This window comes from Protopterus annectens, chromosome 7.part0 (assembly GCF_019279795.1).
Source record: "Protopterus annectens isolate FY-2018-M chromosome 7.part0, PAN1.0, whole genome shotgun sequence".
NCBI lineage: Eukaryota > Metazoa > Chordata > Ceratodontiformes > Protopteridae > Protopterus > Protopterus annectens.
This window is the reverse complement of record NC_056739.1, coordinates 1,051,763,642-1,051,781,099: the sequence shown is the minus strand read 5'-3', so window position 1 is coordinate 1,051,781,099 and position 17,458 is coordinate 1,051,763,642. Positions and strand designations below refer to the sequence as shown.

Here is a 17,458-nt window from a genome sequence, read left to right as displayed (position 1 = left end):
TGAGGCATGAGGATGGATCTGCTCAGTTTGTCCACTATCACATTGGAGCTCCCCGGAATGTGCATTGCCATTAGAAAGCAGTTGGAGGAAAATGCCCATTGCCATACTCTGCGTTTCTCGATACAAAGGGTAGGATCTGGTTCCCCCTTGCTTTTTGATGGATCAGACTACCAACATATTGTCTGTTTGAATTGCAATCGTTCCCAAGGGGAGGAAATCTTGAAATGCATGCAATGCTAAGAGCACTGCCCTCATCTTTAGACCACTGACATAGAAATTGACCTCCAGCTGGGACCAAGTGCCTTGGACTGTCTTTCCCAGAGAATTCCCCCCTCCCCATCTGGGGCACATCTTGTGGTCACTATTGCTTGGGGTTGAGGAAGGGTAAAGGGACGGCCCAACAAAATTTGTTTGGAGTGGAGCCACCAACTCAGGTCTTTTATGCATTGACTGGTGATCATAATCAGATGGAACACTGGATGATTCAATAAGGACCATTGGAAGACCAGAATTTATTTATTTATTTACAGTTTGATTACCAGGGCAGTCCACTGGGCCCAGAGAGAAAAGCTCCATGAAACAGATTACAGTGAAGATTGCAGTCCAATAAAAATAAAAGTACAAGTACAAATACATACCAAATAATACAAAGTGTGAGCAATATTGCCCATAGTGGAAAATATCGTGCAGATACATTTTAACAAATTCATACAGTTAAAGTCAAAAGTCAAAAGCTATTTACAGAGTGTGAGAGATTGTATGGGAATTAGCTATAGAAGGTTACAGCCAGCTATAGGGGCTTAGGAACTCAGGAGGATACCCACCCAGGGGCTTTTGTTAGAGTTCTAGTTAGGGAGAATGCAGTTACATTTCCATTTGGAGGAGAGGTATGTGTAAAGCTGAGTTTTAAAGTTGTTTGTGTTTGACATTGTCCTTAGTGTGGAAGGGAGAGAGTACCATTTCTTACCTAAGGAGAAGGAGAGAAGAAGTTGTCTAGCAGGACGTTTAGGTTTGTGGACAGTAAGTTTTGGTGTTCAGATCTGAGAGTTCTATTTGGGATATATGGGGGAAGGATGTTAGTTAGAGCAGGGCATTTGGTTGGATTAAATATTAGTCTATGTGCTGTAGTGAGCTGGAGGAAGTCCAGGTAATTTGTGAATTCTAACCAGTTGAGGGATTGGAAGGTGACACAGTGATGAGTGGAATGTTTGGCTTTGGTGGCAAATTTAGAAATGTTGTTATAACAACTTTCAAGTTTGGAAGTGATGGAAGAGGATAGGTTACAGTTAGTAGTGGGGTGCCATACAGAAGGGAGGGAAGGAGGTAAGAGGAGGCCAGAGTATGCCTTGTAGAAGTAGAGAGGCAGTAGTTGTTCCTGTATAGCATACCTAGTTTTTGGTGGTTGGGTGGAACATATGGGATTCTTTTTAATCTTTTTGGTTCTTCTAAAAAGGGGATGTTGTAACCTCTGGTAATAATCATCTGCACCCATTTGTCCATGGTTATCCTAAGCCAGGCATATTGGCCACTGAAGAATTTCCATGTGACATCTGGTCAGGGGAACTAGAGTGAAAGAGGCTGCCATTGATCTTAGAGCCTATAGAACGAGTCTTGCTGTTAATTTTTTTGCTGTGAATGATCTGGCTGACTTGTGATCTGATCCTTTGGAGCCTTTCTAGGGGAAGAGACACAATGCTAGTGACTGTGTTTAACACAGCGCCAATGAATTCCAGCTGTTGGTGTGGTTCTAAATGGGATTTCTTTGCAGTTTACAGTGATTCCTAATGTGGAACAAAGAAAAAAACAGTATAATCTCTTGCCTTTATGGGTTGAAGCCTGGTGGGAGCGGTAAGGAACCAATGTTCTAGATATGGAAACACTCGGAATCCTGGCAGTCTGAGGTGAGCTGCTACCACTGCCACCACAGCCCTGAACTGATAATGACGGGCTCCCAGCCAGAAGCGCAGGAATCTCCTGGACCATTTGTCCATTTTTATATGGTAATACACATCCTGAACATCTACAGAGCACATCCAATCTTCTTTTTCCAAGAGCAGAAGTATAGACTGAACTGAGACCATCTGGAATTTGGTTTGATGAACTGATTTGTTCAGCTGACCGAGATCCCAAATTGGTGTCCAGTTCCCTGTTTTCTTTGGCACTAAAACGATTCGAGTAAATCCCAGATCCTCTCTGATCTGGTGGGACTGCTTGGATGACTCTCTTGTCAAGCAGTTTTTGAATTTCTAAGACTGCTGCATCCCTGTGGCTGGATGGAACATCTGGGATTCTTCTTAGTCTTGGTTCTTCTAAAAAGGGGATGTTGTAACCTCTGGTAATAATCCTCTGCACCCATTTGTCCGTTGTTATCCTTAACCAGGCAGATGGGTGGAGGGATAATCATCTCTCAAATGCCTCCAGAGGAAGGCAATCAGGTCTCTTCTTAGAAGCTCTGATAGGAGTTACCAGGGAAAGAGTCCCTGGAACCCTGACTCTGAGGGCCATTATTGCCTCTTGAACAGCGTCTTCCATTATTACTCCCCCCATCTGCACTGGGGGAAGTCATTGCCACGCGAGTCTGAGAAAGGTCCCTGGGACTTTTTGAACCATAGCATCCCACTTCTCTGGTTCCTGGAATAAGGCTGTTGAGGTGTGGAGAAGTGTACGCCCATGGTAGAAAGGGTCTTCGCATCTTTCTCACCTCTGGCTAGCTTCTCTTTAACTTTGGGACCAAAAAGGGAAGTTTTGTCAAATGGTGCGTTGATAAAAGAAGACCTATATGGCTCCGCAAGATCACATAATCACATCCAGGCGTGTCTCCTGATCACTATGCCTGAACCCGCTGCTCTTGTTGTCCCTTCGGCAGCATGCGCAATTATCCTCATGGATGAGCTGGAGATGGAATCCAGGGTAGTGAGCTGAAAAGCCACTTTGTCTCAAACTCCTTCAGCTACTGCTCCTGAAAGAGTATCTGACAGCTCTTTAATCAGATCTCTTTGAAGTCTGGTAAAATGTGCCATATAGTTCAAGGACCCGAGAGCTAAGGTCAATAAAAGTGTATATGTGCTTTCCAAATCTATCCATTGTCCTAGACTCTTTGTTAGTGGGATGAATAGTAGGACTTTCATCAACAAATTCCTTCTTGGTACTTGCTGTTACTACCATGGTGACCATAGGTATTCCTTTAGGCCAGTGTTGCTGATCCTGAGTGGAAGAGAGGATATGGTCAGGTCTCCTTGGGATTGGCTCAATAGAGTCAAGTAACTTCCAAACCCGCTGAGCGATCAACTTAAGATCATCAGCGGGTGGAGAGATCCAAGAAGTAGAGGGTTGGGCATGAAAAGCCTCTAGGTATACCTATTTCTCCAAGGAAGGCTGGAGGGTAGTCCAGCCACCTCTCTGTTTTAGAATATCTAGGATGTCTCCAAAAGAAACATCTTCAGGGGGTGACTTAAGGGGAACCTTCCCCCTCATCAAAATCGGTATCTTCTGTGAAGGACACCTCAGGGGAGTACAAATGCTTCCTCTTGCACTTTCTCTTTGAAGGTACCACTTTGGTGGGGTGTTCTGGAGAGGTATCTGAAGATGTTATAACTAATGTGGTTTGATCCTGAGACTTTTGTGCCCTCTGTTCCAGGGAAATGACTGCAGGAAGCTCTGGTCGATGGGATGGACAAAATGTTTGGTCCGACAGGGAAGGTATACACTGTTTGCCCACAATGGAAAAGGCCCTCTCCAAGGCCTGATACGTAGGCCGACCCATAGAGGGGATGGGAGCCCGAAACCGAAATAGACTCCTTCAGAACCATGGTCCCACCTCCACAAAGGAGGCCGAAGCCAGGGTCAAGCTTACACATGCCGGTTGAACCCTGCCCTTCGGAACCGGCAACAAAGCCTCAACTATAGGAGGTCTCTTGGTCTGACAAAACCAAAGAACTCAGGGTAGCTATCTGTGCTGGAGAAGGAGCTCTGACCGGCACAGAAACAGTCGAAGCCGGGAAGGTTGATTCCAGGGGCTCCAAAAACTCAGCTGGAGTCAGAGGAATTAGCAATGGTTTGGAAGAAGGTAAGGTTCCAGAGTTAACATTACTATGAACTGTGCAAGGAGGTATTCCCCTCACTGTAAAGAGCTGATCCACCAGTCTCATAATATCAGATTCAGACAAACTCTTGGTGGATCGAACTGAGGAATCTAATGGAGACTTTGGTGGATGGTTCTCCAAAAAGCAACTGGGAGAACGGTCCACAAAGGGATCTACTGCGGGGGAATATGTAGTACGTGGTAAATATGTAATTGAAGGGTCCTTGGTTGGTACTGAAGGGGAAGTGTCTTTAATTGACTTCGGAACTCGAAGTCGCCTGCATCGAATCAGGTACCGAAGAAAATGGTGCAGAAGTCGCTGGTGCAGGAACAGGCACCGAGGACTGAATATTTCGCTCACTGGTTCTGAGGAGACTGTCGGCACCATGAGAGTCTTGACAATTTTGCTTGGTGGTTCCGATGAGTGTCTCGGAACTGAATTACTTCATTTCTTCGGCTTGAAAGAGGAGGAGGAGGAAGAACTGGCTTCAGTTTTCAGACCAGATAAGGCCTCTTCAAAGTTTGAATTAAGAAAACCTTTCAAAAATTAGTTTTTATGGTCAATCAGAATTCTTTGGCTGAAACTGTGACAGATTGCATAGTTCTCTTGTAGATGGACCACACCGAGGCAGTAGACGCAAAGACTGTGTCCATCTGAATTTGGCATCTTCCTATCACATTTCTGGAACCTCTTGAAACCAGAACTGCCTTTGGAGGGTTTATCAGCCATTACAAAAAACAAAGGCCACAACACACACACAACCACTCATACTGAGAAATCAGAAAGAAAAGGGCTTTTTTTATCTAAGTAAGGAGAAAAAGGGCAAGAAGAAAGGAAATACCAACAGTGGTATTTAAGAATACCCGAAAGTAAAGGGGAAAAACACCAACAATGGTACTTGAGAAAACTACCCAACGTTAAATCAGGGAAAAAACACATTCACGTGCAAACTAAACTATCAAAAAGAGGAGTGGGTAGTACAGATACAAAGAAAGATAGAATAAGAAAAGAGGAAAATCTTAAAGTTTTTGACAATACGTTATCACTCGAGAGATCAGAGAGAATACGTCTGGCATGATGAAGTGGCAAATGAGATCTGAGGTAATTTGGTGAGGAACACTGAGGGTAGACCTTAGCTCGAATCAAATCCACAAAACCTAGGAATGCCAAAGGTCCAAACCAGCAGAAATAAAAAATGCAAACAGAGAAACAGCTGAGGAGGGCCACCACGCTGTGTATCATAAAAAACATATTGAGACTTTATTAAAAACAACAATATAAAACAAAAGAAATTAGCACTTTCAGGCTCCAAAAGTCCTTCCTCTAGAGCTTAGCTCAAGAGTTTTGGAAGGAATTTGTGAAAAACAATGACCTCGTATTAACATCATCATCATCATCATCCCCAGGGACAGTCACAACATTGTGGCTAAGCAAGGTTTCATTCCCTGCTACTTCTGTAAAAGCTGACCCCTCATGAGACCCTAAAAACATCAGAAGATGTGGCAACTCCAGGTCCATGGTGACTTCATGTACTACACTAGGGGGATCTGGAGAAAAAGATGAGTGGTCTAAGGAACCAGCTTTAGGCACAGCAGAGCCACTCATCTGCAGTGGAGGCAAATAACCAGCTTGTGTGATGGGAAAGGCTGCTAAGCAATCTTTCTTTTTGTGCCTGGAAGACAATTGGAATGAGGAAAGCAGGCAAAAAGTAACCTTTTTGCAGAAAAAAAAAATTCTATGAAAAAATGTACTCAAGATTTTATCCTTGTGTTGTAACAATGAAGCCTATTCCAATAAAGTCATACAGTAGAAAATGAGCAGTGAAGCTAATTCTGGAATGCAGCCGCAGGATCATGTTTTTAGTGCATTTAAAGTGAAAAGACTTCCATACTTTACAGCTGTTGATGTGTTCAGTCTAAAGACAATGTTCACATGTGCATCAGTTGCTGCAATTACCTTGTCAGTGTTGGGTAAGTGGTTGAGCATCCATCTTTTGCAGAATTTAACAATTCTGGTATTCCAACGCCAGCAATATCTTCTATGGCCTTTAGCACATCACTTGTATATTCCAAGTAAATACTAAAAGAAAAAGGAATTTTATGTCACGTCTGAGCAATTAAGTCTACAAACACAAATCTCTGTTCAACATTTTATGCATTCCTCTGTTACTGGTCCTGCCATCTGCAAGTCTGATTAGTCTAAACTCTGCATTAATCAAGTAGCAGTGATCACCACTCATGACTAATTTTTCAAAGCTTACACACTGAGTTTTATAACCTTTCATTTGTTACAGCTTCTTCATTTTCTAGAACTGTCCTCCCACTTTTACTTGAACACAAATTCAGGTCAAATAAGAACTTAAGCAACTAGCAGTGATAAGATGCCACAGACAACACTGGCATTCCAGGGTCAACCAATAGAACTAGACCTACAGTACTGAACAATAGAAGCTAAGATGAGCAGCTAAGAAGCAATCTTTCCTAACTTGTGAGGAACGCCATCAGAGAAACACTCCCTAATGGAGGTCAGCAGCTAGCTCTCTGCAGAAGGGTACATGCTAGTGCATACTTTTTGGTAGTGCACTGTGTGTGGTAGAATGCATGATGTCCTTATGGGCAAGCACTACATGCTGAACATCACCCAATGAAGAGTAGGCTGTATGGCACAAAATAGTCCTATGACTACCCAACAAATGACTGTTGTGATTTCTTCCTCTTAACCCCAGCCTCTCAATCTGTCAATAACAGTTGTACTGGGGAAAGTGAAGACTTTCAGGGTGTAAACACAATGTCCTATACAGATTACCTCAAAACCCCATCTCTATACTCTGTTTCTTTCAGATTAGTCAACTAGGATTTATGCCTGACATACATACAGGATCCTACTCTGGTGAACCTTTTGCATATCCGCAAAAGGAGTAGCTAAAGAACTACTAGATCCAAGGATTTCAACTTTGCCTGCAAGTTAAACAGGTCATATAGGAGGGACAGATACGTGTACCACAGAATCCCAATTCTCTGGAATGGGCTTCCCATTCATGTGAAGCAAAACCCTTCCTCAACCCTATTCTAAAGCAAACTGGACCAGTGGATGGGAAATTGGAAATTCACCCCTGGTCTGACATCTATGTCTCTGATGGACAGAAGCAGCCAGTAAATCATGCCCTAACATACACTCTCTTAAAATAACCACTAAGGCATAACAACTCCTGGGGTACATGACTAGGGCTTATAAAGATCCCAGTGATAGTCTAGTATACACCTGTGAACCTACAAGGACAGAATGACCTGATGGCAGTGGAGACCTAGGAATAAGAGAAGATCCTGAGAATTACTGTCAGTTTACTTTGTATGCTGCAGAGTGGCCCAGCATATTACACCGTCAGGCAATGTCGTGCATTGCTCTGGATGAGGGTAGCTGGTCCTGTATCAAGAACCTCTGGTACTACTGTGGAGGCGAGTGGCTACCATTCAATCAATCAGAGGTCTGCTATACACTTTCTTTACAGGTTAATAATTCACAATCCACTAACATGACAAGAAGTTGTTTCTATGTAATTGTATGATGTCTATGTGACCTCAGTTAGATGATTCTATAGTCTCTAACTATGACCCCAAACTTAGGGGCCCATTTATCCCCCCAGTTTCTTATCTGTCTCCTTTGCTAGGCATGAAAGCTTGAAGGCAGACAGCCAGGGCCACTGAAGTGCAGGACTTGGCTTTTTGCTTATATTTTACACTAACCTCAAATTTTTCCTTCCATTAGTAACCAAAGTACAACATCTCTAATTTGGGTAGCACATGCATGCATCCAAACATGTCTATGGCAAATGACTGCATTTTTCTCACATTCTTCTTGCCTTGTTGTCATGGTTCTGTGGCTTACATGAAGGAGCATGCTAGATAATGTGAACAACCCAAATCCATCCCATGAGACAGAAGGATTGACCACAGGCCACCCAAATTCATCTTTCCTGGACAGACAGCACTCCTGACAATAAATAAACCAGTGCTGCAGATGAAAATTTGTTCTTCATATGAATGAGCTACCTAAATGGCTTCTAATGTCACATTTAATATTAAATCATCTACAGCCCCCCCCCCCAAAGAGAAAAATGTCCATATTGTGCTTAAACTTTCCTTCTTGAATGGTCCTCTGATAAAATTTCACTTGAAACTTCACTTTCTTTTAAAAGAAAATCTATCGAAATTATTAAAAAATATGTTTTCATCATATTTATATTCTCCTGCAAAAATAATAGTGCCCCTGCATCAATAATTGCAATAAATTCCAAATGACATTCAGAGCCTCATAGGACCACTTTTCCTCTAAGTACTCTAATTTACAAAGAGCTAAAACATTGTTATTAACTGCCTTTAACAGTGAAACTTCCTTTACAAAACAACCCTAAGACACAGAACAACAATTTCACTTGAGTACGCCCTCCGTTTAAAACTGCTGTAGGTGAGATATCCTTCTGTAGACTGCAACTTGCTACCTGGAACCACCTGCCTACAAACATCAAAAATATAGAAACCATTAAAATATTCAAAGATGCACTTAAAGAGCATCTCTTTACTAAATCTACCTGCGACAGCTATCATGACAATGGTTAGGTAAATTATATCACGGATATTAGAATACATTTAAAACAGGTAAATTATATCATGGATATTAGAATACATTTAATACATTTTTCTCAGTCACTTAATGAGACATTATATACGCAAATATTTCAGGTGCATATAGGAACTTATAATTGATCTGTATTTTATGCACATCTTAACTCGTATTTTTTCAATGCAGTCTGACTGGATCTTTTAACGTTACACTATCTGCATTCAATCTTACTATGTTGCGAATTTTGCCATGTACTCATTTGTATATAAATATCGTTGATTGAAAGACCATGATGTATTTTCTACTCTTTGAGCTTGGGTCGTGGCTGAAAAGGGTCAGTAGACCAGCCAACGTACTCAGTGAACAAATACCAAATAAGTAAATTAATAGATTTTGATTTTCAAACTTGCTGTATCCCAAAATGGCCTTATGGTGGCTGCTATGCTGACACAGTTTCATTATACGGTGAAGACTTCAGATTACCTGTCCTAAAACCCAGATTGGTTCAGGCACCCCGAGTTCGATTCCTGGCTCATGAACCTGTAAGAGCTGTCTAGAAGAGATGGGAGCAAGCAGGCTGCTGCTGATGGCTCACTCAAATGGGGGAAAAGGAGGAGGTTGCGGCTCACCGCACAGGTGATCCTTAGCAGAAGCATTAGTTGTTATACCCACTGGAGTTCGAGCCTACTGAGCCTATGATGTCCAAGTGCATTTGCACTATAATCTTTGAGAAATTTGGCATGTGGAAGCATGCTTTACCTCAGTAGATAGTAATAGCGGAGCTCAGAAGAGCTGCCAGTGTTGGAGGGGGTAGTTTACCTCATGGGGAATAGCAAGTTGGTCTACTTTCTACCACCCAACTCTTACTGGGGGGACTGGAACTACTGGACAGGAATAAATGAGCTATAGCGCTCTTGTTTAGACAATGACTGACTAGATGGAGGTGGTTGAGCCTTTAGGTAAGGAAGTATATACATTTTTTTTTTAGTCATGAAGACCATCAACCCCCCCCCCACCAGAAACCGCTAAACACATTCATTCCACTTCAGGCAAGAGGAGGACACATTTGCTCCCAGATCATGGTGGGAAGAAAGGCACCCTTTATTGTCTCTTAACAGAAGGGAATGCAGTTTGCCAGCCATTTAAACAGAGTTTGTTTTGAGACAAGCCTGACACATATACCAGGAATAAACAAGACAACTTCTCAAATTGTCTGAACTCTCGAGCTCTTACTGGACTAAATTTAAGTTCCCTGTGATAAACTAGGGTATAAAACCTGACTCTACTGTTTACTCTGTCATGAAAGAAGACTGGTAAGCTGCATAGGCTGATTGCTTGCCTGCTCATATACCTCCTTTGGAAAGAAGGAAGAGTTAATTTTAATACTAGCTGTCTCCATGAGAGACCATGCAGGGCTCTTTGCACATCAGGGCTTGAAGCTCAGTAATTTTCATAACTAAGGTTATAGGCACTAAAATTATGATTTGCAGGACAAGGACTCAGCTGTCACTGAGAAGCTAGTCTCAAAAGGTGGAAGCATTAACTCTTTTAGCATAAAAATGAAGGTTCTAAGGAGTTAGTGCTGGTTTTCTTAGAGGTCCCAAGTGTAGGAACCCTTTAAGGAAAGCTTCATTACAAAGTTAGCTAAGGAAGAAGGGAGGGTCCCTGCAGAGGCAAACAGCAGTTGGTAGAATAGTACACTTTAAACCCCTTTGCTCTGTAGACAGAAAACCTCTTCCAGTTTCCAGATTTAACTGTTACAGGACTGATGTCAGTTAACAATTTCATATTGCTCTGCCTATTCACTCCCTTGCAGGGTGTTCAACATCCTTCTGTATGAAGGTGGCCTTGGGGAGGATAAGGTCAAGATCATTCCTATTCTTGGGTCAGCAGAATGCAGATCTGTTGGACTTGCAGATTATTAGTTGGTCATTTGGACTATTTTTATTTTATTTGACATTTGTTAACCAGGTTGGTCCAGCTGAGCACAAAAGCCCATTTTCAGCGGAGACCAGAAGAGAAAAGTTCCAGTACAATAAAATCAATTATAAAATGTACATGTAAGATAACAGAAATAAACAATAATAGGCTGGTGCCATGAAGGGCAACAAAGATGAGACCTTAGCTATTACCTCGAATGGCAATACAAAATGGAGACATAACTTAAGACATATGTTGCTACATAAAGGAAGGAATACAGAAATTGAAAAACAAATTTAAGTACAGGTTAAGACATCATATATCTGAGTGAAGCAGAGATACACTGTAGTAGAATATTCTTGAGAGTTAGAGCTGTAAAATAAAAATTTGTATTAGAATTAGGGAAAGGGGAGAAGGGTTTATGTAGGGTCCTGGCAGGGGCAGCTCCTCGAGTTAGATATGAAGTTTTTTAGTTATTTTTTTAATCAACTTATATGGGTGATATTTCATATATCACGAGGGAGTTTGTTCCAGGTTTGATGCATAGAGTATTTGTATAAGTGTTTACCAATGGTTTTATTGCGCTTGTAAATATCTAGGAGATGTTGGTCAGAGCTTCGTAGTGAACGATTTGGGATATAGTAGAACAGAGGGAGGGGGGCAGGCAGGGAGTTTGTTAAGTATGAAGTGTGTTATGTGAAGCTGTGAAAGTAGTAGTTGTTGGGGGAATTCTAGCCACTATAGGTTCTTTAGTGCAATGCAGTGGTGAGAGGTGTATGGTTGGTTTGTAGCAAATCTTGCAATTTTGTTATAAGATTGTTCAAGCTTGGCAGTTAATGTGGATTGTAAGTTTGTAAGTATTGGAGAGGCATAGAGTAGGTTGGGGAAGGATGAATGCCTGAGCCAGAAAAACTTTAGATTTTCAAGTAAGAACTTTTTTGTTCCTATAAAGTAAACCCAATTCTTGGTGAGTTTTTTTTGATACACTGTTGAATGTATAGGTCAAATTTTAATTGGTTGCCAATTATGATACCAAGGAGCTTTGTGTGGGATTCTACTTTAATGATTGTGTTATTAAGTGATGAGATGGCAAAGGTGCCTTTATGGTGAGAGAGAGATTTTGGAAGGAAGAGGAAAAAGTCTGGTTTTGTTTGGATTTAAGATGAGCTGTTTTTTCATAAGCCATCTTTCAATGGAAAGGAATGAGTTTTGGGGAAGTGTGTGATGTTGAGTGATATTATCAGAAGAGCAGATAAGAGTAGAGTCATCTGCCTACTGAATAAGAGAGGAGTGGCTGCAGGATGTGTGTAAGTTGTTAGTAAAATGTTGAAAAGTAGGGGTCCAAGAATGGAGCCCTGGGGGACTCCTGTTTGAATGGGTAGAAAGGGAGAATAGGAGCTGTGCCATCTGACAGACTGCAGTTTGTTGGTAAAGTAACTGAAGAACCATTTAATGGTGGAAGATGAGAGGTGAGATCAGACAGTTTTGTAAGAAGCTTGGAATGAAATACCATATCAAAGGCTTTAGAGAGGTCCAGGAACAGGCAAGAAACAAGCTGCTTGTTGTCACTAGCTTCAGCTACAGTGTGTGTGTAAAAGATAGAAGGGCAGTGGCAGTGCTGTGGTTAGGCCAAAAGCTGTGTTGGGTAGGAGTAAGAAGGTTGTCTTGGATTAGAAAGTTGAGAAGCTGGGTGTGTATACATGTTCAAGGATTTTTGAGTGGGGAAAGTACAGAAATGGGTTTGAAATTGGAAAGGTTGGTGGAGATTCCTCCTTTGAGTACAGGTATAGTATAAAATGATTTCCAGATGTTACAGACTATGGATTCTTGGACTGATCTATTTATTAGTATAGAAATTGGATAGGCTATTGAGTCTCCAGCAAACTTTAGAAAGTGTGTGTGTGTGTGTGTGTGTGGGGGGGGGGTGGGCATGGTTTTTAGTTTATGGAGGAGTGATTTTATGTAGGTGGTGGAAACTTGTTTAAGTGGAAAGGGGGGTTTTGTTGATATGTGGCAGGAGATTGGTGTTAGGGTCTATGTGGGTTAATTTGTAGACAGAGTTGATAAAGTGGCAGTTGAGAAGGGTGGTGGTTTCTTGTGCTGTGTTGCTTGGGAAGGAGTTCGCGGTTGTTGGATTTCCTTGGTGAAAAAGTTTGTTGATGGTGATCCAGAAGTTTTTGGGATTTGAGTAGTGGTTGGCTTGGGTTTCATTGTAGAATTTTTTTCTTGCCGTTAATTTGTTTTTTTTTTGGTGTGGTTTCTGAGTTCTTTGTAGTTTTGAGTGGAGTGGGTGAAGAAGAGTGTCAAGAGTGATTTGTGACATACGAGTACCAGTAAGAGTGAAAGGGAAGGTCTACAAAAGGGTAGTGAGACCAGCTATATTATATAGGTTGGAGACAGTGGCATTGACAAAAAGGCAGGTGTCAGAGCTGGATGTGGCAGAGTTAAAGATGTTAAGATTTGCACTGGGTGTGACGAGGGTAGACAGGATTAGGAATAAGTATATTAGAGGGTCAGCCCAGGCTGGACAGTTTGGAGACAAAACCAGAGAGGAGAGATTGTGTTGGTTTGACATGTGCTGAGGAGGGATGCTGGGTATATTGGAAAAAGGATGCTAAGGATGAAGCTTTAAGGTAAGAGGAAAAGGGGCAGGCCTAAGATAAGGTTTATGGATGTGGTTAGAGAGGACATGCAAGTGGTTGGTGTGACAGAGCAAGATGCAGAGGACAGGAAGAAATGGAAACAGGTGATCCGCTGTGGCGACCCCTAACCGGGAAAAGCTGAAAGAAGAAGAAGAAATGAAGGGAAAAATTGTGGAAGGTAGGAGATTATACTAAGCTACTTTTATGGGCTTGCTTCCACTGCAGGAGGTGGTTGCTGCTCCATCCAGTGAGGACTGTTGGAAAGAATCTTTGCTGGGTGACTCACACCTGCCTGCTACACATTCTATAACTGGTAGCCAAAAGACTGAAACCAAGCTGATCAACCTATGCAGGACATCTCTCATAGGTATATACTAGGCTTATGACTACAATGGCCATTTTAAGCCTAGCCATGCACCCCAAATCCATGACAAGTTCTGGTACCTTTGATAAGTGTAAGCAGAGGCTTGGGAGGTGAAACATTTGCAAACAGGGGCCTTATAGATGAAATTTATGGGCTGCCTGTGCCCATTACAGACATAGGTGCCAAACCAGGGATGAGTTTCCTGTTTCCCCATCCAATTGTCCAAGTTACACCTGAACTGGGTTAGGAAGAAACTCTGCTTCACATGGATAGGGAACCTATTGCAGAGAAGGGGTAGTCCTTGAGATACATACTTGTCTTTCCAGCTGGTCCTTTTTATATCACGGGCAACGTTTAAGCCTTTAGAACAAGTAATTCTGGTGCTGTTTGTTTTGCAAATATGCAGGAGGTCCATCAGAGTGGGGGTCTGACCATGCCTTGCATGACAGGGATAGAGCCTTGAGTTGTCTGCATAGGACATGTTACTTACATCCTGCATTCTTTTATTGAGGAACCTCTGTAGATGTTCCAATTTTTGGATATGCCTGGTTAAGTACATACCAAAGGGGACACTGTACTCAATGATAGGTCTAATGAGTGCCGAATACAGTGGAAAAATGACTTCCTTGGACCTAGATGCCATACCTTTGTTTATAAGTTGCGCAACACAGAATTATTTCCTCACTGCTGCACATATGTGATGGTCAAAGGCTAGATTTACCATCTCTGTGTGTCCCCATGTCCCGGACTACTGGGTCAACTCTTACGGGTGTACTATGATAATTATCAGGGGTGGATGACTTCATAAAGGATACGATTATGCATTTCTTGGCATTTAGTTTTAGTCCATGGCTCTGGCACCAGTTGTTTGTCTGTGTTAGCCCTTCCTGGAGAACATTTGACTCGGTGGATGATTCAACGACAGCTACTAATTTGCAATTATCTGCAAATTTAGTGAGCCAGAGGCCACTGACGGCAGCTGTGACTTCAGAGAAGTAAATGCCAAAAAGGGGAAGTCCCAGAACCGATCCTCGAGGGACTCCGCTTGTGAGTGGCTTCTTTGTAAAGGTGGACTCCCCAATTCTAACTTGCTGGGCCCTACCTCTGAGACAGCTGGCTAGCCACCATGTAATGCAAGAGTTCGTACTTAGCCTCTTAAGTTTGTCAACAATGCCTGAGTGGGGGATTGTGCCAAATGCCTTGGCCAGGTAATGGTAGGCAGTGTGAACCATTTTGCCTTTACCCATTGCTTTGGTGACCTTCTCAAAGAAGTTCACTGGGTTGAGTAGGCATGACCTGGCCTTGATGAAACCAAATTGAATTGGGTCCATTGTCTGGAGGTTTCCTATGTCATTATTGATCATTTCCATGATAATTCTTTCCATGACTTTGTATATGAGACTTATGGGTCTGTAGTTTCCAGGGTCTGTGGACGGCCCACCTTTGTGCAGAGGGATGACTGTTGTGTTTCTCCATTCATGAGGCATGAAGCCTGTTTGGAGGCTAAAGTTAAATAGCAATTCCAGGGGGCCTGGTAGATCACGTTTCATGCTATTTAGAAGGCATCCTGGGATATTGTCTGGGCCCTCTGATGCAGTGTTCTTGGCCTTAGAGAGAGCATTGAGGACCTGTTCCCTAGTGATAGCAGGAAAAGTTATATTTGATATTTCCTGAGGGAAGGTTGATGGGGAGAGAGGGGTAAAGTTGGAGCTGAATTTGTCGGTCAGAAGATTTGCTGTGTCTTCTGGATCAGTATAGGTGGCTCAATTTACAATGAGTTCTGCACATAACTGTGCATTCCTTTGAGGTTGCGGACATAGCTAAATAATACTTTGTGGTTGTCCTTGGCCTGAGAGGCCAAATTTACCTCAAATTTAGCTTTGGTAGACTTTATTTGTCCTCTAAGTTGTTTGCTTAGTTTGATGATAGTGCTTTTATCCTGCTGGGTGCTGCACCTCCTAATTTTTGCAATGCTTTTCTTCCTTCTGATTTAATACTATGTCACTGTTTGCATCTGTCACACCTTAGCTTCCACAAATTATCATCAAGAGAAAGCTTTCATAAATGCTATAGAACTGTGCTGCATAAAAACAAGAAATAAGTGAAAATGAAACTTTACCATAACAAATTCTGTAATGTTTCATTGTACTTGTTTCCACGTTCTTTCTCTCCAGTAGGTAAAACCCAAGCTTGGCCAAGAAAGCTTCTTGTCAGGGATGCTGTAATTATAAAAAAAAGAGGAGAAAACTAGTCAGTGACATGCGGCCACAGCTCTTTTAATAATATTTAATTTAAATTCAATAAGTAATAGCCACTAATCAACATACAACATGCTGGCAGCCGCAACATATAAGGACAATGTATGTCCCCTTTTGCCCTGACTAAAGCAGTATCAAACTTAAGCTCAGTCAGCACTGCTGTACTTGTGCCATCCCATGCATCTGTGGATTCTGTGATTTGTACTGCCTCCAACCCATACATCTGTGGATTCTGTGATTTGTATTGCCTTTCCAGTTAAGAGAAACTGCTCTAGTTGTCCATGCAGTCTGTGTATATACAACAAATCCAGATGTTGCCAGTGAAACACACTCAGGTTTTATTTCATATTTCACTGTTCATGTACACCATTTCTAAAAACTGTGCTACAAATGCACCATGTACATCTTTTCTAAAAGCTGTTACCATCCCCTGTAATATATGCGCACCAGTACGAAAAAAGCTGTTAAATAAAAATCTAAAGGACAGTTGTACTTTACAGTTTGAAAAACAGGATTATTGCTGCAGGAATTCAGAATATGAATGGGAAAAAGCTTGAGGGTGGTAGGCAAGTGACAGGTCCCTTACCTACAGTTTATCAGCAGTCAGAAATGCCTACAGGTGTGTGTGACTGCAATCGGTGGGAGGGGACAGCTATAAAATAATGTACTGTGTGTGTCTGCCTCTCTGTTTTTTATTTTTTTATTTTTTTGCCCATTAGCGGCAAGTAAAGTTACTAAAGCAAATGCTCTTGGGGATGAATAAAATAGCCATAAAAACAAAGTTGCCCAAAGCCACACAGAAGTAAACATAAATGGTGTAAACTTGCTAAAGCAACACAATACATCTCCAGCTAACATCTATGAAGGTAAGGCACATTAACTACAAGATAATAACCTGCACTACAGTAAACTACAAAGAAAGCATGCAATGACACACAATTACATACAACGATCCCCAGGACCAACATATGTGGAGTATCAATTATGGGTGAAAAAAATGAATGTGCCTCACAGAAGTATTTGAGGTTGCTACTTTGCAGCTCCAAGATCCAAGATTCAATCCTTACTTTTGGTTACTATACTGAGGATGCATGTTCTCTCTGTATCTTTTTTCCCCCCAGGCATTCTATTTTTTCCAACCTACCAAAAAACATGCTAGTTGACTGGCAAAACTAAAGTGTCTATACATACTATGGCTACCATTGCCCTTCTGCAAAATAATTTATTTTTTGTATTTATATTAAGTCAACCTGTGTACTGAAAAATTAACTTTTGCAGTTAATTCCTTTGTAGTCTTTCCTATTTTATTATTCAAACTCAGATTTGCTCATCACATCGGTACCTCCCTAGTAATCCTAAACAAATGGAAATTAGCCCATTTAAGAGGACAGTTCAAATGCCCAGAAATTTTTGAGAGCAGATTCCTCTCCTCATAGGTTGGCTAGGCTGTCACTCACTAATCATGTGTGAAGTGAATGCTGACCAAGCCGGCAAATGGAGACAAAATCAGTTCTTGGAAATGAAGACCAAGGAAATCCAGGGAAGAACTAGCAACTCTTCTACACATAATAT

The 17,458-nt window shown here is 41.7% G+C and overlaps 1 protein-coding gene across 3 annotated transcripts in view; it reads right to left on the bottom strand.

The window, feature by feature from the left end:
- Positions 1-17,458, bottom strand: part of FANCD2 (FA complementation group D2) — a 1,694,389-nt gene that overhangs the window by 282,016 nt on the left and 1,394,915 nt on the right. For all 3 annotated transcript variants that reach the window (XM_044077594.1, XM_044077597.1, XM_044077595.1), the window contains exons 35-36: positions 15,748-15,847; positions 6,039-6,161 (exon numbers count right to left, since the gene is read on the bottom strand). In XM_044077594.1, coding sequence (XP_043933529.1) covers positions 6,039-6,161; positions 15,748-15,847 — 223 coding nt within the window. The remainder of the gene's footprint in view (positions 1-6,038; positions 6,162-15,747; positions 15,848-17,458) is intronic.